This window comes from Puntigrus tetrazona, chromosome 4 (genome assembly GCF_018831695.1).
Source record: "Puntigrus tetrazona isolate hp1 chromosome 4, ASM1883169v1, whole genome shotgun sequence".
NCBI lineage: Eukaryota > Metazoa > Chordata > Actinopteri > Cypriniformes > Cyprinidae > Puntigrus > Puntigrus tetrazona.
The window spans coordinates 252,943-277,228 of NC_056702.1; the positions used below are offsets into that span (position 1 = coordinate 252,943).

The window sequence follows — 24,286 nt, forward strand, 5'->3', positions numbered from 1 at the left end:
TGATTGAACTGGCAATATTTTTGACTAAAATATTGCATTTGCTATTAATAATGTCCAGTGTGTTTCCTGATTACCTCTCTCTTCCATTACAAATAAGCAACATTAATGTAGTAAACAAGTAACTCCCTTTCATCTTTTTGAAATACATCTTTAATATAAAATGAGGTCTAAATCGATCATAAGCGCTCAAATTAAACTCAAGGTCGCCTCCTAGTGGAGATAATGGATGAAGACACCTACTGACAAACCATCATAAAACTGATTCAATTACAACCTTAACGCTTTGGTTAAACTAATAACATGAACAGAAGACAGAACAAGGCTTGCACGTTTTACCAATTTATTTTTCATGAATATACATCCACGTACAGTTATTGAGTACATTAGTATTTTGTAGCATGGCATTTTGCTTTGACAACAGCTGCTGAGGGGAACCAGAAAGACCCCTGCTGCTTCAACTGCTCACCAGACACAACTAACTAACTAACCGGTGACCCGGACGGAGCTGGGCCACGAGACACGGGATACTGCGGCGGCGGAGGGGCTTTCCGGGTGAAAATATTGCTCTATCTGCTTCAGACCTGCTGGGCTGCGCTACGAGTGAGAGGAGATGAAGACGACCTTCCTCTGAACACACACACACACACACACACACACACACACACACACACACCTTCACAGTGATAGGCCTGCCAAACAGAGGTGGCGTTTCACCACAATCATCACTCAGGGCCAAGCTCAGAAAGCAGCCAATCAGAGACCGGTTAAACCGGCTCCTCCAATCAGACGCTCTCGTCCTAATCGTCCAATGAGGTCGCTCGCGTCGTCGTAAGTGCATTCCGCAGAGAACCCTCCTGAAGAACGGCAAGCCAGTCGAAACGCAAGCGTCGGTCGAATTGAAGGGGGAAATAATAATATAATAATAATAAAACGCTACGGATACATGACGAAAATACAAAGTGCTCATAGAAAAGAAAGGAGTCATGCAGCAGAGCGCCGACCGAACGGATGTGGAATGTGCTTCAGTCTCCACCGAGCCTCCAAACCCAAAACAGCCAACGCCGTGGAGGAATGTTAGCCGTAAACCGGAGCGTCTTTCCACAGCTGTTGTCTAAGAGCAATACAAAAGACTTCACGAGAACCCAACTAGTTTAGCGGTGAAGAAACGAGTGTCATGCTTCGAGGGATTTTCTGCATTCTAACTATTTATACAGAGGAAGAGGGAAAAAAACGAAAGAAACCGGTCCTAGTGAAACACTATGCGTCATGAGCCGCGGCTTTCCATAGAGGAGTTGTGTGTGGTGGTGGTCGTTGGTTTTTTGTTGGTTTTTTTTTTTAATATCGTCTTTTTTTTTCGTAACAAAAATCTCGAAACCCTTTTATTTAATTTTTCAATTATTTCTACCAAGAAAAATACAAAACATTGTAAGGCGGTAAGTAACTATGTTTGTTTGAAGCCGTTACAGTGTAGGGGATCCTGAAGGAGATCGTCATCACTGCTGCTTGCACTCCTCTGGAGGGTTGGCGTCCTTCTGTCAAACACAGAGGAAGAGAGTCAGGTCTCGTGTGAACACGGCGCGTTAGCATTGAGAAAATGGCTCAGGCTTTGGGCCCATTAAGTGTTTCAGCCAATCAAGTCACACGGAAACAGATTGAGGGTCGTAGGGCCCTATGATTTTAAGTCTTGAGCATTTTACCCTTTTGTTTGATAAAAATCACACACACAAAAAAAGGCACATTTCAAACTGAATCTAAATAAATCTAACCCCCCTGGTTTTATTGAAGAAAACGAGCCTGATGTGCAGCACACACAAATTAGAAACTAAAGTTAAATTGATCATGTTTTACACTTAAATCAAACCAATGATAAACCCCTGCATAAAACCAGATCTATGAATCATTTAAGGAGATTAAAATTACTGTTTTAAAAAAAAAAAAAAAAAAAAAAAAAAAAAAAAAAAAAAAAAAGTATAGAAAGTTTGAGGTAGAAAAAAAAAAAAAGTCCTCAATTAAAAATAATAATAATAATAATAATAAATTATATAAATAAATAAATTAAATATATAAAAAAAAAACTAAACCATTACAACAGAATCTCTTAATGTAAAGGCCTTATGCAAATAAAAATAAATTAGGTGGATTTTAAAAGATCCTAACTTGAAAAAGTTGTTAAATTGTATAAAGTGTCAAGATTAATTTGACTTGAGTACAAAAATAATAAATTAAAATTGTAATAAAAGGCATAAATAAAATACAGGATAAAAAAAAAAACAAACAAAAAAAACTGCGTAACTTCAAATGTTATAAAAAAATAATTAGATATGCTTTACTTACTACATATTTAGCAATTTAAAAAAAAATTGATTTTATAAAGTCTTTGAATGTAATGTCAAACTTGAGGAAAACATCTTGATCAATCAGATACGATTTTTCATTAAAAAAAAAGCCCCACCGAGTTATACAAGTTTCGTAATAACTGTACATAGCGTATGATGATAAAAACAATTTACACATTAAACAGAATCCAAAAAAAACATGAAGAGAAAAAAAGATGAATTTAGGGGGGGAGGTGAAACCGATTCATAGGGCCCTAGGGGATGCACAGCAATGACTGACACTGGTTTCCACCAATGACATGACAGAACGAGCGCAGCCGGTCTTTTCCACCCTCAGCGTGAAAAGACTCCAGCGGGGAACAAGTCAAACCGGGGTTTCATTCGGAGAGCAAACCGGATGCTTCAACATACAGAAACAATACAGATGCTAATGGCAACTCACGATGGTTAAAGAGAGGAAACAAGCACAAGTGTTAGTGGTGAGTGAGGGGATGATAGAAAGGGATTCAAACTCAACAGTTCATGAGCGTTACCTACCATGAGCAGGGCAGGGTTACTACAGACATCACTTATACCTAGTGAGGAGAAATTTAGAGAGGAACTCAAATTCAGAAAGGTGCCCAAGTGCTTGAAAATGTTAACACGTTAATCATGTCTTGGCTTACAGAAGTCAATATTTTCCTACTCTAATTCCGTTTGATTAGTTAAGTGCATGCTTTGAGTAAAGATGAGACTGGCATGCTGAACACAGATGTTCGTGAACAACGCCGAGAAGATAAACCTGCAGTGATGCTTGCATCTCATCCAGAGCAGAGATTCGCTTTAACATTGCGTGTCATTTTCTCAAATCAAACCAAGGAGGCAGAGCGGCTCGAAATATAAAACCAGAAGCACAAAATGCAAAAAAATTTAAATAATTTATTGGTTTAAAAATTACTACATTTCTTAACTATCATGACTATAATTATTTTTTTTAAAATAGTATTACTATTGTAATTTCATTGGAAATTTAATGTAAATTTTTAAAATAAAGAAAAATATATTATTTATTGTCTTTATTTTAAAAAATAATAAATATTTTGTAATATTTTATTATTAAAAATATTTTAAAATAATATATAAAAATTACATTTAACTACTCGTGATAATTATTTTTAAAATAGTATAATATATATAAAATTATATATACACTATATATATAAAAAATATTGGTTTAAAAATTACATTTCTTAACTACTCTATTTTTAAAAATATTACTATTGTAATTTCATTGGAAATTTAATGTTAATTTTATTTTAAATAAAAAAAAATTGTATTGTAATTTCACTGTAAGATTACAATTTTGTATTTATTATTTTAATATAAACATCACCATTATAATTTCTTTAAATGTAATTAAGCAACCCACTAAGTACAAACCTCTCAATTACAGTCATAAGAAAAAAATAATTCTAATTTGATTTGTGTCTCCAAATCACGCAGCCCTACAAATGCATGAGGTTAGTAATAATAGAGGAAAACAATCCATTAACATTCCCACCCTGAACTTTGACCCTTGGAAAAAAAAGCACTCATTTATGCTCCGATTCAGAGAAAAACGTCAATAGGAGAGCCGACCATTAAATTGACCTCCGTAGGGCACTGTATATTCAACGCTCTTGCTTTTCAGAGCAGAGAAACAAAAATACACACAGAACTGCAGTGTAGTATTTATAAATCGGGGTTAAAGTTCAGACGCTCACAGAGATGCTGCAAACACTGCAGTCATTTATCTACTCGGGCAAAAAAAAAAAAAAAAAAAAAAAAAAATCTGTTCTGATTTCTCTCTCAAATGGACAAAAGATGACAGTAAATAAAGCAGAAGTTAATAAATCGTGGAGAAGAGTTTTTTTTTTTTTTTTTTGGCAGGACAATCAGCGTTTGAGGGCGAGAGATGCAGAGATGCATGAGTGGAGATGACGGTATGTGTTCTGTATGTTGAGATCTCAGTATCAGCCTGCCCTGAGGAGGGTCGATGACGTCTGGACTCTTACCTTGGGCTCGTAGTCTGGATCGTTCTCCTCGTCGGCCTCCTCTTCACCCTCCTGCGAAGTTACAAACACATCAGTTTACAAACACAGGAGGAGTCACGCTGATATCAAACACCCCCACAAAAAACATCAACAAACCTCATCATCCGCTTCCTCTCCCTCCTCGTCGTACTAAAACAAGCAAAGCAAACAGCGGTCAGACGGCGGGGAATAAAGCATCGTTTGACTTCATGACGGACGGCTGGCGTTTACTCACGTCATCGTCGTCGTCTTCGATGGCCTCGCCGGTGAAGTACAGCACTGCCCTGGGCACGATCCGCTCGCGGATGAAGTGACCGATCTCAAAGTCTGCGGCTAACACGGCCTCCGAGTCCTCGTCCTGCACACGCCAGAAACCAAGCAGACGCTAACGACAGCATTCACCGAGCTGATAAACACTCACCGAGCTCCAGACACAAGGTAAGAAAACAGCAGGTCTATGGAACCGTTACTCCGAGTCTGATACTTAGTTCTAGTAATGCCTGAGAACGCACGGTATAAAGTGATTATCTAATCACAAAGACTTTAGCGCTTTATACGTATGAGAGTTTAGGTCATTTATGATGTGGATTTGAAAATGCAACATGAGCCAAACTTGGAAAGAGAAGCGTTTATAAAACGTCTTCAACAGAAGAGCAGTTCAAAAAGCAGCTAAAATAAGAGCTCTATGGTCTGAAGTTTGAAAAACTAAGGTCATGGTTGCATAAAAAAAAAGCAGTATTATATGATTAAAAAATAAATACTTTAGTTTAAGAGTTTTAGTACTAGTTTGATCATTTCACGTGATAAGTAAAAACAATAAGTGGTAATGCTTCACAATACGGTGTCATTTGTTACCATTGAATGCATTAAACCAACAAAGATTTAATAGTAGAATAAATGCATGGTTCATGTTAACAAAAATGCAGCCATTTATTGTTTATTCATGGTGCATGAATTAAAATGTTAAACACCATGAGATTTTATAATATTATTAATAAAATGAAATGATTAATACATGCTATAACATGTTTACAAATGTTGCTAACCAATGTTAACTAAACCTTATTTTAATAAGTATACAGCAATAATAATAAAGGTTTATTATTATTATTATTATTATATTATTATCATCATCATCATCATCATCAATAGCAATGACAAATCAGAACAAATCAGGCAAAAAATTATTTTAATGAATTAATAGAATTTACTGCCCATGCTACTATTAAGTCAACTGCCTTTTGATTTTTGTGTCGCAAAAATGTTAGGTTTTAGGCCCTGGTCATGCATATCAAAAATGTAAAAATGCTTATTAAGCCATGTCAGCATCAGAGCTATCTACATAGAGAGAACGGACCAAACAATTACCAAGAAGCTATTTAAAGCCAAGATCTAAAAAGGTGATACTTTAAAATACACAAGCTGAACATCTGAACGAAAATCACTGTCCCTTTAAAATATAAAAAGTCCACGGCTAGGAATAAAATCAGTTACTCACCAGTTCACCGCTTTCTGGAACTGTAAAGAAAAGAAAGTCTATTATGAGCGAGTGCCATTAAACTAAAATATAAAGGAGTCAAACTGGTCGATGGATGTTCAGTGACGGTGGTTTTGAGGGGCTTTTACCTTCAGGTGGAGAGAAGAAGTTGAAGAAGGAATCATTGGGGACCGTCTTGGTGACCGTCCTCACTGTGCCACGTCCCTTATGTTTCTGTTTCTTCTTAATGGTTTTCAACGTGACGTTCTTGCCCTTAACCCAGTCGATCGTGCACCTTAAAACAAAAACAGTCAGTCGGTGATGTAAGTGACGTGGTCAAAGCAAACAGAGAAAGTCAAAGGAAAAGCCTTACCCTGTGCAGCCCATGATCTCTGGCCCGTCGAAAGAGAAGGGGTCCGACTCGTCCGGCTCGGACCTCATTTTGTAGGTCTTTGTCAGGACTGTGTTTGTGAAGAAATCGTTGGGTTCGAAGTGGAACTCTAATGTGAAACTCTGAAAAGAGAGTCCAAACTATGAGTAAACCGTGAGATGAAGACATCAGACAGGAGACGGAGAGACGGTCACACTCACCATGGGCTGGCCTGCATCTGAGAATTTTACTTTAATGTCTTGTAAGTGCTTTAGGATTGGTTCATCATGCTCCTGGAGAGGAAAAACAGAAATTAAACTCTTTAAATACTAAAAAACACTTTCAGAATCTCTTTAATTAAAACATTCTAATGTCCAATAACCTTTAAATGTTGGGTTTTTTCCTCCCCTCTCTCTTATAACAACAACCAAACATGCATCTTTTCAATTTCAATTAAATTTTTAATTATATAAAACATTAAAAATGTATATAATTAACAAACATTCACATATGCAAGATAATTAAAGCAGCAACAATTACAAAGAGTGGGTACATAAAATATTAAAACATCTAAATATCTTTGCATGTAAAAACCAAGATGCTACATAATGATATATTACAATTAATCAATATAACTTACTTTTGAACTACAGCCTTTAATCATGGTTTAACTTGAAGTATATCACCACTTGTATTAAAGTTTGGGCAACTGTTCTAAAGCTATTTAACAAAGATGCAAGTGACCAGTCCAGATTAAATTCTGAATAGATCATATTCTGAACGAAACACTGAAGTTAGATGCACATAGCTTTTCACCGTGCCTTTATCTTCAGCTAAAAAGAACCCAGGTTGCACGTTTGCACCACAAGATGGCAGCAAGGACCATTTTCCAAGGAGAAATCTCCAACTGTAAATACCCATGATGCATGACCTGCTTTTGAACACTACTACGCTCACGATCGCTGCCTCGTACGCCCGTTCTCTACCAACCTGCAACATTTCGCTGAGAAGGTCGACATTCTTGAAAACCGTGAGCCAGAATTCTGGGATCCCTTTAGGGTCTTCCTTCTCCTCGTCTTTCTTCTCCTCCTCCACTTTGGCCTTTTCCTTCATTTCCTCCTGATGGAGACAGACCAATACATCGAGTCAAGCCATGACTGAAGGACAGGGCATATTACGCACGGTTTCTCTAAAAGCGGTGGTATTTGAAGAGCATGCAGGTATGGATCACCTGTACCTGCTTACTTACTGTCAGCTCTTCCTCTTCATCTTGTTTCCACTCACACTCCTCATCTGTGGGTTCGTACGCTGCTCTCACGATATCACTCCGCTAAAGACAAGTTTAAAACATTAATCCAAGGCATTTCTAGAAGTTAAAACTAGAGAAGTAAACTAGTGAATCAATTACTCAGATTCAGCTGATTTACAATGAATCCGTTTAGTTACTATGCTAAACCAGGGTTGTCAAAATAAATGTTATTTTATTACTACAAATAATAAAAAAAGGAAGTAAAAATACACACTTAAAGTCTCACTTAAATTTGCTAAAATTGTAAAAACATTAACAACTATTAAAAAAAAAAAAAAAAAAAAAAGCATTTCCTAAAATTGAAATATGGAAGAGGTTAAAAAAATTTGTTTACGTGTGTGCCCTGTACATTTCTTATGTACACATTTGCATGCATTTAAGTTATTTTTATTTTAAACATTTACATATTTACTTGTATATATATTAATATAATATGACCTTTCCAAATTATGTGTATATAGAAATACAGTCTAACTTTTTTTTTGATGAGATCAGTCGTTTGACAGCACTAACAGTACATAAACGCTTATGATTGAGACGCTATTTTAATTATTTAAAATGATTAAAACGTCGCCCAGGTACTCAGTACTTGACCAGAATAAACCACCACATGAACTAGACTTTATGCCGACACAGAACAAGCTTCCTGACTAAGTCTTACAGTACAAATGGTTTTTAGGTTTTATTTGAGCGTCTCAGACATCACTATTCCAGTGGGAGAGCGAGAGAGAAGATGAACAGCTACAGCTCAGCTTTTATTTTCTATAAAGACATCTCTCTGGCTGCCGTTTGTCTCTAGTGTCCTTGATTGACCACTTGGGTGTTTGCTGCAGTTGGAAACGCTGAAGCAGCAGGTCAATACAGCCGATTTAAAAGTACTGTAACATCTTCAACCACACCTCTTCCAAGAACAAACCCGCAGTTTGTGTTTTTGCAGGAAAGACGGGGCTGAACTGCATCAGTTTCTCACCTTGTCGAAGAGAGGCTGATACAAAGCGGCGTATTTTCGCTCCAGTTCGTGCACTTCTTCGTAAAACTTTGCTTCGATGTGAGCGCACTTCACCTGGAGGTTCTTGAGGGCATTAACGCGTCTCTTCACCACCTTCGGTAAGCTGCGCAGACAACAAAAACAACGTCACGCGCTGCAAATGACACACCGCCGATGATTCACGAGTGACTCAGGATCAGCGCTTTGTGCGGCGCGAGTAAAAAGAGACGCTTGACATTCGGTCGGCACCTTCCAGGAAGGAAACGGGGAACAGGATCGGGCCAAAATTAGAAACATTTAATTCAGTCGCGTTGGCAAAGTAGGCAAATTAGACGCAGCCAATGGGAAACGAGGGAGCTATTTGAAGTTGCGCTCTGCGTGGGCACGTACCTCTCCATGTACCCTGAGGGAGATCCCACGAGCCCATCCAACCTCTCCTGCAGCGCCGCAAGAATCTGAGGGTTCTGCATCATCTGCATCGTCAGCTGACGCGCTAAAACCAGAGCGGACACAATCAGCGACTGACGAAGACATTACAAAACAGCAGCAGGAAGACATCACAAATCACACCCAGACTCACAGAAGCACCAACCAAGGGTGGAGACCGAGATTTATATTTTTTAAAAATCAATAAAAAGTACTTTAAACTGAAATTAAATCAGGTTTACATAATGCTCACAATTTGTTAAGGCCGGGCAGTATACAGAGCTTGCTTGTTTTGTTTTTTTATAAGCGAAAATAATCAATATACAGTTTGATAAAAGTGCATCTGAAGAAAAATATATTGGGAGGACACAGACTGAACTGCTGCAAAAAAACCGTTCGTCCTAAACATGTGACAAGCTTTATATAAAGGTTTTTTTTTAAAACTAGTAAGATACAGTAGCCCATCCAGCTTTTTCCTCAATGTTGAAGCCTATAGATAAGGCTTCTGGTTTGTTATACGCTATAAGGAAAATACTTCTGAACGCACTGCACTGGGTTGTAGTGCACGTTATTCTTTTTAAGATTACAATATCATGACAACATGAGACACCAATTTTCAGTATCAAAGAGCGGTATTAATAGCTTGACGTGGATGAGACCAGAAGCTATACCCACAGAATTAACAAAATCTATTTTCACATTAGGAAAAAAAATGGATAGCGTATGCAGCAAATCAGAAAATCCCCCCCCAAATTTTTACTATATATGCCGTATAGTGATTACACGTAGTTAGTTAATATTACTCAGTAATAAGTGGATATGTATTTTTCGGATACAATGCAACAAAATAAGGTGCCAAGTAATAAACCAAACCTTACATTTTAAATAAAGGAAAAAAAAATCCCTTGCACAACCCTGTAATGCATCTTTTAGATCTAGGGCACCTGCCTAGGGTCATGAGGAGAGAAAATAAATAAATAAAAATGCTCTTTTCATCCCAAAAATAAACCGTAGCAAACAGAAGAGAGGTCAGCGGGACTGAAGCTATCTTTAAAGAGCAAGCACGCATTCAACGCCTAAATTATTTAGTATTAAAGCCTCTAATACTCATGGTCCTGCCCAACGCTTCAGTACAATTTCTAAAGACCGCTAAGGTCACTGAGGTCACGGACTGATATCCGGTTACCCAACTGCGCAAACGTGTACACGGCCTTTTCCTAACGGCTCTAGAATCCATGACAGACGCCATTTACTTTTCCTCCAGAGCGGTCTAGCACAGAAAACAGAGCGAAGAGACTCTAGACAATAAAAAACACCATCTCATTGATGGAGAGCATTATGGGAAATCTGAATATTTTTAGCCAAACTGATCGTCTCCTGAAAGACACTTGCATTACCTACTTGTCATCTAACATAAGGCGATCCAACGCTGCGGTTTTCAATTAAGCCGTATGGTTTCAAGCATCAGAAAGCTCTGCCAATTTATGACAAACCTAGTCTGGTTGTGGTGATTTGCAACTCAAATAGCAAAAGCCGACCGACTTGGTTTGCACACGAGGTAGTTACTACAGATTAATCAGCAGAAATAGTTGCGTCGCTGGACTTTCACCTATCGTACTAAATCAACAGCGCTGGTCTTAAATTTAATGCATATGAAATATAATGCAAAAATATCCCAACTTTCCCTTACCATTTCCTGTTCATAAATTTTTCATTAAAATAAGCATTTTTTGCATTTTAAATCATTACAAAAAGTCATTACCTGTTAATTTTGTAATAAATTCAGCACTATTTTACATTTAGAGAAAAGTTTATTACGCCAAACTGCCCGTTATCAGCAGACTTGATTTTCCCATTTTAGTATCAGCCAAAAACTACTTTTTGCCCACACAGGAAATGCATGACATGGTCAAAGGTCATACCTTTGCTGTTGTCTTCCCCAGTTTCTTCCTCCTCCACCTCTTCAACATCCTCCATATCTGCTGGGTCCATTTCAGTCTGGTCTTTACTGTCAAAACACACACATAATCAGGCATTAAACATTTACCCAACCAGCTCTGCAGGTCTTACATTTCAGTTCTGTAATGCTAATGTGACTTGGGGAGGTCGTATCGTGACCAATCAGCATTTCCTACTAGAAGATAACAGCAGCATTTTCTCTTAGAGCATGCACATTATCGAGCAATTACACTTCAGCATCAAAAGTTAAGCAGGGTGTGTAGCGCAGAGCACATCCAATTGTTATATCTGGGCTGGAATAAAAATGCAGGTGCACGAGAAACGGCGTCACATCTACAGCACACAGGAAGTTCCTGCGGTGAGCAACAGGTGTACCGTTCCAGAGTGAACCTCTGATTGTAGAGCTGCAAATGTGTGACACTTACAGGGCCCTGGGAAAAGGCAGACTGAATTGGAGAATTATAAATTGTTAATTTTGACCCATACAATGTATTTCTGACTACTGTCCCAAATATACCCCAACGACTTAAGGTTTTGGGGTCCAGGGTCACATTTAAATAAGACTAAACCTAGCATTAGCTTTAAATGGTAATCACGGCAACCCATCAAAATAAAAGCTGCATGACAAATACATAACAAAAAAAAAAACCTGCCTTTAAGGAATAATTCTACAATTAAAAAGGTAAGAAATGTTGTAATCGTAAGGCACCGTCATTTGCCAAAGTGCTTAATTTTCATGAACTAAACGAAATCAATATTTTATGCCTTCATGTGAAAACAAGGAAAATGTAAATACACAGAATTTCTGAAAAAACAAATAAAAAAATAGGCTATTGTAAAATTAAAAGTGATCTTTGCATTCAAATAATTTAGAAACAGAGCATAAGTTGGGGTAAAAACTAAAACTTGATAATTTCATAGGGCCCTAAACATGTCTATTAAACTTAACACGTTTCATTGACATTTTAATGAGTATTTGGGGCAAAAAACAACTGATTTAACAGGTGCCCTAAGCTTGGGACACCACACAGAGCTTGAAAGCATGCAGGTGAGGACTGCTGGACTTGGGTTAGGAGTGCATGAGGCGTTTAGATGACTTCTAATCAATTCTGAGGGCTAATCAAAAATCAGCCAAGAGAGGCGTTTATGCACCATTTCCCGCACAAACAACAGGCATAAAGGGATTTAAGCTGGGAATGTGAAGGGCCGCCAATACAATAAGCTGTCAAACTGGGAAATGAGATGACAGAGTGAGAAATAAAAGCTCTTTAATAGGCAAACAAGCACTTACTTGTCAAGATCTGCCATGTTGTTTCACCGTTTTGTTTTCTAGAGGGAAAAAAAAAAAGGAAAATGTTAATGCTGTCCATTATGTTCAACAGCCTCGAGCTAAATTCGGTCGCTGATGGCCTCGTCGGTCAGGTGACTGTATTAGGATGACTCAGGCAGCCAATACGCACTAGTTTAACTATTTAGGATACGTGACCGAAGCATCCAGATGTGTGGAAACGTCCAGCGGCGGTGCAAATGTACCGAAACGCAAACACGCCGCCGTCCTCGTGATAGAAAACTTCAGCGATGGAGATTCAACCCTTGGGGGTTTATGGGATAGATTAGCTCCAAACATCAAAAGGTGCGAACCACTATCTTCAGCTCCGAATCCGACTGCATCCATTTGTCAGGGCCCGACCTGCATACAAGCCAACTCCAACGCGCATTCGGATCAAACGCCGCCTCAGAAGCCCACATCCAGACCTCCAGCGGAAAGAGCGAGCAACTTCATTCATTCGCGAGATGATTGCTGCAGACAGAACGTTCTCAGCCTACTCTTCGCCTGTAGGAGATCAATAACATGAAGACCTGACACCGCCCTGGCAGCATCCATTCTTGACAGATTTGAAGGTTAATCTCTTCCTCTTTCTGTCTGCGTCAAGATCAGACAGCTGAAACCTGTCAATACAGACACATAAGAGAACCACAGCAGCAGCGGATCACCTCATTTCACAACAAGATGCCACAATAGCAGGACAAAGTTCCTGGCACATTTCCTCCAGACTCTGATAACCATTCTCCAGCACTGAAAGCTGACGGCAAGCCTTTAAACCTAACAAATTCTAGCCGACCTGGAGCAAAGGTTCAACGGGCTTGTTAAAACCTCCTTAGGCTTCCCAAACCTTATGACCAACACATTTCCAAAACTTCTGTATGATTCACTTCAGTCAGTCGTGACTTAGATTGCACTCGGCAGCAATTTCAGGTCTACAAATGTAGACTAGATGTGTAGGACTACACCTAAAAAAAAAAAGCGAATCAAAAAAATAAATAAATTCACCGGTTTTCATCTTCTCACAAACTCAGAAGCAAAAAAAGGGCATTCAACCAAACATGAAAGACTGATGCGTTTCAGATATTTATTTATCATTCTAAGTTTCAGCTCTGGAGAAAATATTGCAATTTCTCTTTGATTAAACAAGATTTAACATTGTGTCACATACATATGATAAATAACCGGCAGTGCATTATATTTATAATTTACAGCACACAATCCAGTTTACTGAATGATTATAAAACAAATTATCGGCAACAAAACCAAACAAAAAATTATGTCTTTCCAACATGAATGACTGGAAGGCACCCCTCCTCCAAAAAACCCTCCTGAAATTACTAATACATTTTACACTAAGAATGAATAATTTTATGACTAATATGTCTATTACATTAATAAAAAAATATATATATATATATATATATATATATATATATATATATATATATATATATATATATATATATTTTTTATAAAAAAGGCCACTAAGAAATATACGAAAATAAATTTAAGATGAAACATGGTAATAGACCAACTTCAATTACACAGCATTATTCTATTCAATAAGCGCCTCTGGCAACCCACCAGCCACATTTCACACAGATGTGACGAATTAACATCAAACTAACCAACTCTGTCCAGGCATTCCTGAAGCTATCATCTAAAACAGCTGTTTAACTCTTAAACTGGGTTAATGATCTTAGATTTGATCCACGGGTCAGTGCAGTGGTCAATTCCCACCAGGCCACATCACCACGTGTTTCCTTCACAGATGCACCGGCTAAAGCTGCTAGCGGCACAGCATCCTCGTAACTAACCCACCTCGACTAGAGAAGACTGGTGACACTAACTTACCCAAGAGCTACAGACTTAAGCTTGCCAGAAAAACGTCGGAATTTAAACTAGCCTGCGTAACGTCGCAGCGATCTCCCTAATCGTGCGCGAACATGTGCCGTATTTACATTTACACACCCGATTATTATTCAAAATAGATTAATTACTTAAACCGGATATTACCATTTTGTCCGACAACGTGATCAGACACCCCCCCCCCCCAAAAAAAAAAAAACTTGCCCGCCAGATCAGACCAACTATCATCATCATCCTCCCAACGTGAAAAAATACGTTCAAGACAATATTTCCAACCGTTGTACTCGATCAAACAAACATTTAAACATTAAAACCCCAGTTTGGTTTCTCCGTTTAACGGCTAAACCGGAATTTATCCGATATTTAAAAGACGAACAGCCATTTTCATCTCCATCATGGAGGAGTCTGTCTCAATGGCTGCTGACTGACGGACGGGGCGCTTAGCGCGCGAGCTAAAGTAAACATCTCGATTCGTGTTAAATCTCGACTCAAGTACCGATTTACCTCCTAGACCGAACGAAAGGAGGTTTATAAACGGTCCCTCCGGCGGTGTGTGTTCTTACCGAGAGCCCGATGTGCAGAGGTCTGTCTGAGGCGGTGCTGCTGCGCAGTGAACAGCGCGAGACTCCCGCTCTGATGGCGCTAAAAGGGAAAGAGATCCCGCCGCGTGCGCTCATATACATCTGGCGTCACCACGTAACGCGGGTCGCGTTTTTTACTAATCCTACTACTGCGAAGGCGGGGCTCATGAATATTAATCACGTGCCGCTACGTTCGACCTCTAGCGCTGTTCTCATTGGACGTCGGCGCGCAAGCGTCTCGCACGTTAGCTAATTAATATTCATGAGCACAGCCTTGGCCATAGTAGAATTCGGAAACATGCCACTAGGACAACGGCGAGCGCAAAGGGAGGGGCTGCCGGAAATGGTTTAGGGGGGAATGCCATTGTTCCAGAGCGGGCTGGGGTGGAGGTTCCCGCCAAAGCGTTTGCCACGAAATATTTTAAAACTAAAATCTATCTATCTATCTATCTATCTATCTATCTATCTATCTATATGTCACTGACAAAACAAACTTGGAAATATTTTGTTGAAAGTAATTCTGTGAAAATTTGATAACACTTCTTGGTAGGCAATGTGTTACAACACTCCTGGGCGCTATCAAATTTGTAATATTATAAATAGAGCCATTGTTCTGTGCGCTTAAGAGAAACAAGACTGGAATTCCAGAAACCTGGAGCAAAAACAGACTGGCGCTGATTTCACTGAGAAAAACCAAAAACACATAAATGTCAGAAAGTGCAGAAGAGTTTCTATAAAACCTAAAGACCCCCGGCTTGACCTTGTTGAGCCGCAATAGATTTCTAACACTCATCTATTGTTGCTTTTTTCATAAGAGGCGTGAAACTGGGGAGAGAAAGAGGAAGAAAAGGCAACATAAAGAAATGTTAAGTTTATAATCATCATTAAAGAGCCTTTGCACCAAACGCACTTCAGAAAAACGCCATGCAGCAGAAGAAAGTGATCAGGAGAGATGACGTCAGCGCACACCTATTTATTAATTTACTTATAATAATGTTTTATTTATTTAGCGCATTCTCGTTAGCCCTTTAATCAGCTTATGATATGCAAATGAGTCTAGAATCTCAGATCAGAGACAAAAATGGTTGCCTGAATATTGCGGCTTCAAAATGATTATTTAAGCCCGAAGAGACACGCGTGATAGCCTTTATTTAGGCATCTAAATGCACAACTAAGCGTTCTTAATATATACAAATGCAGAGATATCAGCATTCAGAAATAATGTTAACCCGAACGTTAGCAAAATGTTCTTATGATCGCATCATTCGGGGGAAAAACAGTTTCGTTACTTCAGGGAGGATGTTCATGGTGAGACAGCTGATATTTAATAACCTACACATGACCTTTTAATCAGCTTCCACAATGACTCCCAGCCAACAGAAATATAGTCATTTAGCTAACATGAAAAAATGTTCTGAACGTCCAGTATTTTGAAAGTTTGAAAAGTATTTATTCTTAGAAGAACATTCCATTTGATAATTTTGCACTAATTTTTGGAACTTTACATTTGAATGTTTCCTGAACAACTGATTTCAGAATTTAAAAAAAAAACTGATGAACATTCAACGTGAAAAAAGTCTCATGAACGGTGTGATAAATACTAGTGTTGTATAAGGATTAATCGTGATCACGTTCAAAATAAAAGTCATTGTTTGCATGATATATGTGTGTTCTGTGTATAAGTGCATATACAAATAAATCTTTTTTTAAAAATATTTACGTCTATATTTATATTCATAATGTATATTATAAATAAATGTATTAAAAATCTGAAATATACATGTGTCTCTATCTCTCTCTCTCTCTCTCTCTCTCTCTCTCTCTCTCTCTATATATATATATATATATATATATATATATATATATATATATATACATAATAAATATACACAATGCGGGTGAACTATCCCTCAAATAAAATCAGATCAGTGTTTCAAATGGAGCATCTTTAAAGTTATTGATGACAGAAATGCATGGGCTCTAATATTTCAGCGTCTATGACTCTGGGAATGAACGTGTGACTCCCTCTCACCCTTTATTGTTCCTCTGTAACTATCATCTAGCGCTGAGACTTCAACCCTGCGCGCTCGATGTCCTGCTGACAGTAAGAGGAGCTGACATATAGATGCCCACAGTTTTTAAAAATTAATGCAGTGACAGAGACGCAATTAACCCATCAGCTGCTGCATCTGTGTAACACACACACACACACACACACACACACACACACACTGTGACTTAGAGACAGGGTTACATAAGAGATGAGGGCAGGTGTTCATCCAAACGCACACTTCATGGACAAACAGAAATAGATATAAAACACTGGAAGGGTCTTCATGATTTAGATCTAATTACTGAGGCTCATGCTTCTGCTTAAAGATGAACTAAAATAATAAAACAAATCATAAAACAGCAATAAACTATTAATGTAAATATCGATCAAGTAGTTAAAAATAATAAATAAAATATATTTAAATATTATTTTAAAGTTGCGAGAAAGAAAAAAACGTTTTTCATACGTTGATGTAAAACTGAAATAAAATAAATGCAAAATATAGACATCTTAAAAAATAAAAAAAGCAACAACAAAATTAAATTAACACAATATTAAAAATCCCAAAGATAGGGTTATATAAAACCAAATTCAGCCACCTTTGTTTATGTTTTTGTTTTTTGAGAAATGTAATTCATCGCATCCAAAAAGTTTTTGTTTGCATGAGTTTGCGTATATTTAATATGTATATGCAAATACACACGCACAGTATTTTTTTTGCATTTACATGTCTATATTTATATTAATATAATTTGGATTATAACTAAATAAATGTAATATATAAAAATGGGTGTGTATTTATATATACGTAATAAACATACACAGTACGTGCGTGCATTATGCAAACTTTTAATGCAATTAATAATTCGGCAGCACTAATCGAAATTAAATAAAAATGAACAGAATGCAAGCATGATATTTCATACAAACAGCCTTACAATAAATACAATAAAATAACAACAAATATAATCAAATGAATCCAGTATATTGTAACAAACAAGACGCGTTACATAAAGGAGCTGTTCTGCTGGTCTCTTGAGGATCTGTGACCCAACACGACCCCTGCACGCTCTTCACTGGATATGATGATGCATGTGCACACGATCTGTTTGTGGATCAACGATCTGACCACAAGGTGTTTGTGGGGATGGAGCAGATGAGGTCCAATAATAACAAACTCAGCAGAAGCTTGTGTTTGATTCATCAATGTTACGCGGCCCTCGGTGCAACATAATCCAGCGGCTCAGGACATTCACAGGCGCCCGCGGCACAAACGCAGCGCCCTCCCGAAGCACATGCAGGGGGTTTTAGCGGCCCGCAGGTGGGAGGCGTGGAAACATCGCACCTTTGTGCATCTGCGCGTCTGCAAAGAAGCAGAACGAGGAAGATGGCATGCGTTCAAATATCGAGCTGGAGCGTAAACAGGATTCCCCCGCCAGACGGGATGATGGGATAATCTTAGAGCATTTGGAGGACTGTCAGAGTGGTACTGCACCGTCTCCATGGCAACACGCCCGGCCGAGATGAGGAAATATGACATCACTGTTACAGCAGCTTATGAGAGCCAATCAGGGAGGCGGAAATATTGTTATTTTGAGAACCTTTTGCATGCGGAATGCATTTTCTTTCCAAAGTCTATGCCGGCTTCTTTATCTGTTGTATGATTTGCATAGAACTGCGTGAGTATGAGTAACTCGCTACTGACTCAAGAGGAGGAGATGGCAGATTTGTTGAAGTATTTCTATAAAAAGAAAACAAACCAAAATATATGTCTTGTACAGTGTGGCATTTTGACTACCGTGGATGAGCTACAAAAATACATAGAGTTCACTGGCCTTTATGACGGGAGCGTGCAAACATGGGCGTTAGGTTAAGTTTGAAAACGAAATAGTGAGCATTCTAGTTAACTTAAACCACACAGGGGCCAGCATAAAATAAAATAAAATAAAATAAAATAAAATAAAATAAAATAAAATAAAATAAAATAAAATAAAATGCACACATGAAAATTAAAAAAATATATTTAAAAATATTTAAATAAAAAATTTAATTAAAATAAGATCAAATAAAATAAATAAATACGAGCTTTCGAGCGCTAACATAAATTTAAAAAAATAAACAAAAACGAAACAATACAATTTAATTAGTGAGCATAAGTTACCTCAGAACATGCATGGGAATTAGCTCAAATAAAACAAATCATAACTTCAGTAAAAAATAAATTTCACTATGCATTGTGCAGTCATGCAGCAGCCGCTGGAGCAGAAGCGTGTTAGTGTGGGTGTTTGTTGTTTAGGGGGGTATTTCTGCCGTACCAGACGGTGTTTCCCCTGTAGATGCTGTGAGATATCACCGGCCAGAACCTCACAACTTATTCATGCAGATTAGTCTTTTGCTCTCTCACACGCTTCTCTTTCCGGCTGCAGGTAGGAGTCACGTCTAGATTCTGACCTCCTTCCTTCCTCTGTATTCGGGGCTAAATATGCCTGACAAACACAGCTCTGTGTGATGAAGCGGCGTTCACTCATGAGCCCACAACTGAAAATAGCTCTCGGCATCAGCATTCAAAGAGTCCTTCACACCGGAGTGTTTTCTGTTTGCCATGAATAATTCATTTAACTCGTCTGAGTCTGCAAAGTCCATATGCCACATGAATCAACACATTTCTGTGTTGTTAATTATGGACTAATTAATGGACAAATAGTCGTTTTCTGCACAGCATGTTAATGTCACAATGTCCCCGGATGGCTGATGAAGAACAGATATCATATGAATCAATGGATCTCAGCTGGTTCTGCTTTAGGAAGCGGTTTTTAGGACAAACATGCGATTTCTGATTTTAGAATGAATCAGCTGATTCTTTTTCATGAACCTGCTGGACTGGTTCACAGAAGCCTCCGAAAGATTCATTTGCGAGTTGGACTGATCCGATTGCCGATGCTATCGAGTCAATTCACTAATTCAGTGATCCATTCAAAGCGAGTCAATGAATCGATTGAAAACTCTACAAGGCGGACATTTAGACACTGTATGTGGCGTGTATAATTCGCATGCATAACTGCATTAAAAGGATGAAACGTGTGAAATTGTAATAAAATCAGCAAATTAAACACATGAATCGTTTTCAAATTTTTTTGAAGCGGAGAAATCGAGATTCAATTATATTCGCTATACCGATGCCCAAACGCGGATGAATAATTCTTACGAGCCGAATCTTTTACAGCGAACCTCGAAATCGGTTCACACAATGATTCAATTACGATCCAACAGCTCACCGATTCAGTGATTCGTTCAGAGTCATTGAAATAGTTTGGCTTGACTCAAATCTGACTATTTAATGTGACCCAGTAAGTTATGAACATCACATTTTTGTAGGTCTGTGAACGATAATCATGTTCAGGTTGACTGTAGTACTGTTAAAGTATTCAGTGACTTCATTCTGAGGTTCTAACGGGCGTTTTAAGCAAAAAATATGGAACATAGGCCATAAAAAAACCCTAAAGTAAATTAAATGGCTTACTTAGCTAACCGCTAAACATAACTATAAAACAAAAGTCTAAACATAGGCTTATATTAAAAAGGACTCATTTTGGTCTTCCAGAGATCTGCTCTAGATTGAATCAAGGCCATAAGAGCCAGCAGAACAAGCTGAAGAATAAATGCATTCACGTTCAGAGTTTCTTGAGTGTTTTAGGTGGGCCGAATGTGCAAGATTGTGCGCTCTATCCGAGCAGCCCGTGGAGATTCGCTCTCTTTCTTTTTTTTTGCCGTCTTGTCTGTGCCAGCCAGAATCTGGCTCTTCTGAAGATTTCTCTTTATTTCTTTCAGTCTCTCTGGCTCACCCACTCTCTCTCTATTCCTAAGCAGAAGGCGGGGGAGAGACAAATGTGAAGTGACACAGAAGAACGCTTCGCTCTCCTTCATCTGCCTCCGTGTCACCCGAAGAGCCGAAGGTAAGGAGAATCGATGTCCAGCGGAGAAATGAAGGAGCCGGGTTGTTCGGTCACACTAATTCACTCACAATCAAGCACAGCACGCACCTCGAAGAGAGAGAGAGAGAACCGGGAGAGCGGGAGAGCATAATCACCGGCCTTCTGTTCGGATCCAAAAGATGACGAGTACTCCTTTGTCATGTTGAACACACGAGTGACGCTCGCCCGTGTAAAAGTTGCCTTCGTGAGGCGAATGAGGTTTTTAGAGCAGTTCTTGGGTGGTTTATATGATGTTTGGGGCTCCAGATGCCTCACAGATCTCCTTTTTACAAAAAGGAGGTTCAATACTTGCCAGATAACAAAAATATGGAACATTTTGCCTACATTGATTTATTTCAGAAAGCTTGTTTTGGAATGTTAAAAACTTCCAGCCCCTTTTTTATGGGTTGAGAAAGGATTGGTTTTAGGAGTCCCAAACAACATGCATGCAAGATTTAAAAAAAACTTAATTTTCTTATAATATTCATTTTTCCAAACCCCTCCGGCGATTGGTCGATTTCATTCAAAGCCGCGCTGGTGAAAAATGAATCAGCATTTTCATTCAGACCAGCGTAAAAAACAGACAAGTGGGCGGGGAATATGCTAATGTTTCATTTTGACGTCAACGGGAAACGGCCTGGGAACTTGTTGGGTTGCCAGTATGAAAACTAAGCGTATTTCTATTCATTCATCGCCTTGCGGGCTCGTCCCTGTTGGAGTCTGACCCGTGTGTGTGTGTCCAGTCTGAGGAGGAGCCGGGTGTTTAATAAAATCTCTCCGAAATATTACAAATCTGGACTGCAGCGCCTAGTCCAAGCACTCGGAGTCAGTCCTACATGCAGCAGTTCTTTCTCGCTTATTTGAAAGTAACATGAACATTCCATTTTAGAATTCTGCAAACATTACGAGAACATTACTTTTAAATGTTATCTGAACATTCTGCCACAAGCAGTAACAGAGCCTTACTGTAATGGGATGTTTGTTTAGCTTTAATAACGTTTTCAGGAACCATTCATGGAACTGCATTTCTGATATTCGTTTGTTAGACTAATTTTTGAATGTTAAATGTTACCCTGTTCGCAAAACGTTCCAAGAACGTTCGCATAACGTCTAGAGAACATTTGGAAGTGCCCTCTTAAAAACAAAGCTTTTTACAGCGTACCATTTGGTCAAAGAACCATCTCTTTGTGAAACAGAAAGGTTCACCGGATGTTAAAGGTTCTTCGTGGAACCAAAAAGGCACCGTGAAACTTTTCAGAACTTGATGTGAATAGCAAAACTTTTTGATAACTAGTGTTATATTATTCACAACCTTGTCAGAATTCAGCCAAAGTAACTTGCCCAGTAAGTTATAAAAAACACGATTTCTCTGAATGCTGATAATCTATTTTTTTGCTATATGTTATTACATTTACACACACTATGGGACTTTTGAATGCTGCTTCTTTAACGTCCAGCTAAAACGTTTCATGTTTTGTTTTGAAAGCATTATTAAAAACCAATTCGGCCTCGATGCTGCATTAGCCAAACTTCTCTGAATGTTCTCTGAGGCTTTGAATCGCTGAGCCCGCACACGAGCGCCGGTGACAGTGACGTCCCCTCCGCGAACCGTTAAATAGAGCAAACGACTCGGGCCACAGAGAGAAGGAAAGCAGCTAATAATGACCTCATTTAGCAACTCATCCGCTATTTATAACCATCACAAGAGCCGTGCGGCGTGAAAGCGAGCGGTCTGAATGAGCGTTGGAGAATCGGAGGCCGAGCTCAAACGTGCGCTATTGTGACAGACGTCTGCGCTAATGCTGCGTAAATCCCTGAGCTGAAAGAGAGCTCGGCCGCAGCACTTCTTTTATCTGCTGCGGTTCCAGCCGGGATAAAGCCTCTGCTGAGGCAGCGCTCTCATCACGGACCGGGCCGACTCTGCGTGTGTGTGTGTGTGTGCGTGTGTGTGATCTGGGAGGGGAGAATCCCCGCTGAAGTGCGTTCGGCGTCAGATAAAAGAGAAGAAACAGAGGAGGTCAAAGCCGATGACCCGGCCCGGACTGTAAGAGAAATGTCAGCAGCCAGGAAATAACACAGCGCGTGTATTAGTGGATATTAACCCCGTGAAGGCTGACGTATTAAATAAAAGCTCGTCGAAGCAAATAATCGATTAGTAAAATAGATAAACGTTTCGGATATATTAATACATAAAACAACTGCGGCGTAAATTGTGAAGTAAAATATAAGAATAAATACTTATGGAGAAAAAAACTGCTCGGTTTTGTTCAAACCCGAGCCCAAAAAAGCTATTTGGTGCCGATGCTAATATTAACACGGCCAAAAAGTGATAGGGTTCTGATGCCTGGATAATGTGAACCAGTGAGAGCCTTATAGCAGGCGCTTACATAAAACACTATAAATATCATCGGGCTCTCTATATCTTGCCTTGGTGAGATGATTTTTTTATGACGCAGACGTATAATGAAGATACGATGATACGATGATGAAGGAGTAAATATTCGATCGATGACTTGAACAGGAAATATTACTAGTTATTCTCACATTTAATTGACAAAATTAGAATGACTTGAAATGAACACTTATCTAGCAACCAAAGTGAGTTTTGTGCTGTTTTCCTGTTCTTGAGAGGATGTTGTGTTTGTATATGTGTGTGTGTGTGTCTGTGTCTCTGTCTGTATGTGTGTCTCTGTGTGTGTGTCAGTATGTGTGTGTGTGTCTGTGTATATGTGTGTCTGTATGTGTGTCTCTGTGTGTGTGTGTGTGTCTGTATGTGTGTCTCTGTGTGTGTGTCTGTGTGTTTAATGATTACATAACTTTAATAGGTGTTGTAGAATCCCTCCCTATCCTGAGCACTGAGATGTCTTCATACCCATCTGTAACCCAAATGCGACGATCAGGCCTCATTGCGTTCCAAATAAACTCTGTTAAAAATACCTCCAATTATTCGTGGTGTATTTCTCTGTTATGTAAAGCGCGGGCTGCATGTGCGATGACGTGATGACGTAACACCGCGTCTGCGTCGCTCTCCTCCTCGGCGCGCGCGGCTCCGTTCGTCCTCTGCTTTGCGTGGATTTCGTCTGTTTCGCGTCTCCGTACGTCCTGCAGGATCAGAGAAAAGCCCCATCGTCTTGAGATGCTGGCGGAGACGGTCTCTTAGCAACGCCGAGGCAACCGGTCTCGCGCTGCGCGCACCGGACCTGAAGGAAACCTCTCATTGGACGAGAGATCAGCGCGAGGGCGCCGACTCTCGCCTCGCTATTAATAATTGAGTGCAGATTAACTTTCAGCTCTGAGGAATCCACATCCAGCGCTCTTATTTCACATTTCTGTCAGCCTGATGAAGAAAATACACTGATTTTGCACAAACTCTGCACAGACTGCACTGCATCAACTAGACCCAGAGCTGGGAACCTTTTAGATCATTTTACATGACTTTCGACCCAACTTGTTTATCACGTTGACTTCAGTTGTGATAATTGTGTGCCATATTGATATAAAAATACTAGTGCTGGCCAACGATTAATCACATCCAAAAAGTGTGTAATATACGTATATATTTAGAAAAT

At 39.0% G+C, this 24,286-nt stretch overlaps 1 protein-coding gene across 3 annotated transcripts; it reads right to left on the reverse strand.

The window, feature by feature from the left end:
* Positions 1–323: 323 nt before the first annotated feature.
* Positions 324–14,823, reverse strand: nap1l1 (nucleosome assembly protein 1-like 1). Of its 3 annotated transcripts, XM_043236959.1 has the most exons (16): positions 14,676–14,823; positions 12,208–12,245; positions 10,880–10,965; positions 8,922–9,024; positions 8,514–8,655; positions 7,472–7,564; positions 7,225–7,353; positions 6,456–6,527; positions 6,238–6,377; positions 6,014–6,159; positions 5,886–5,905; positions 4,623–4,745; positions 4,505–4,537; positions 4,370–4,420; positions 2,881–2,911; positions 324–1,533 (listed from the first exon to the last, which is right to left on the reverse strand). In XM_043236959.1, the coding sequence occupies exons 2-15, from the start codon at positions 12,222–12,224 to the stop codon at positions 2,906–2,908; spliced, it is 1,161 nt and encodes a 386-aa protein (XP_043092894.1). In that variant the 5' UTR covers positions 12,225–12,245; positions 14,676–14,823; the 3' UTR covers positions 324–1,533; positions 2,881–2,905. The 3 variants fall into 3 exon arrangements, with proteins under 3 accessions (XP_043092894.1, XP_043092893.1, XP_043092892.1); XM_043236958.1 differs by lacking the exon at positions 2,881–2,911 and having other exon boundaries at positions 324–1,532; positions 7,484–7,564; positions 14,676–14,822; XM_043236957.1 differs by lacking the exon at positions 2,881–2,911 and having other exon boundaries at positions 324–1,532; positions 14,676–14,822.
* Between the last annotated feature and the right edge of the window lie 9,463 nt (positions 14,824–24,286).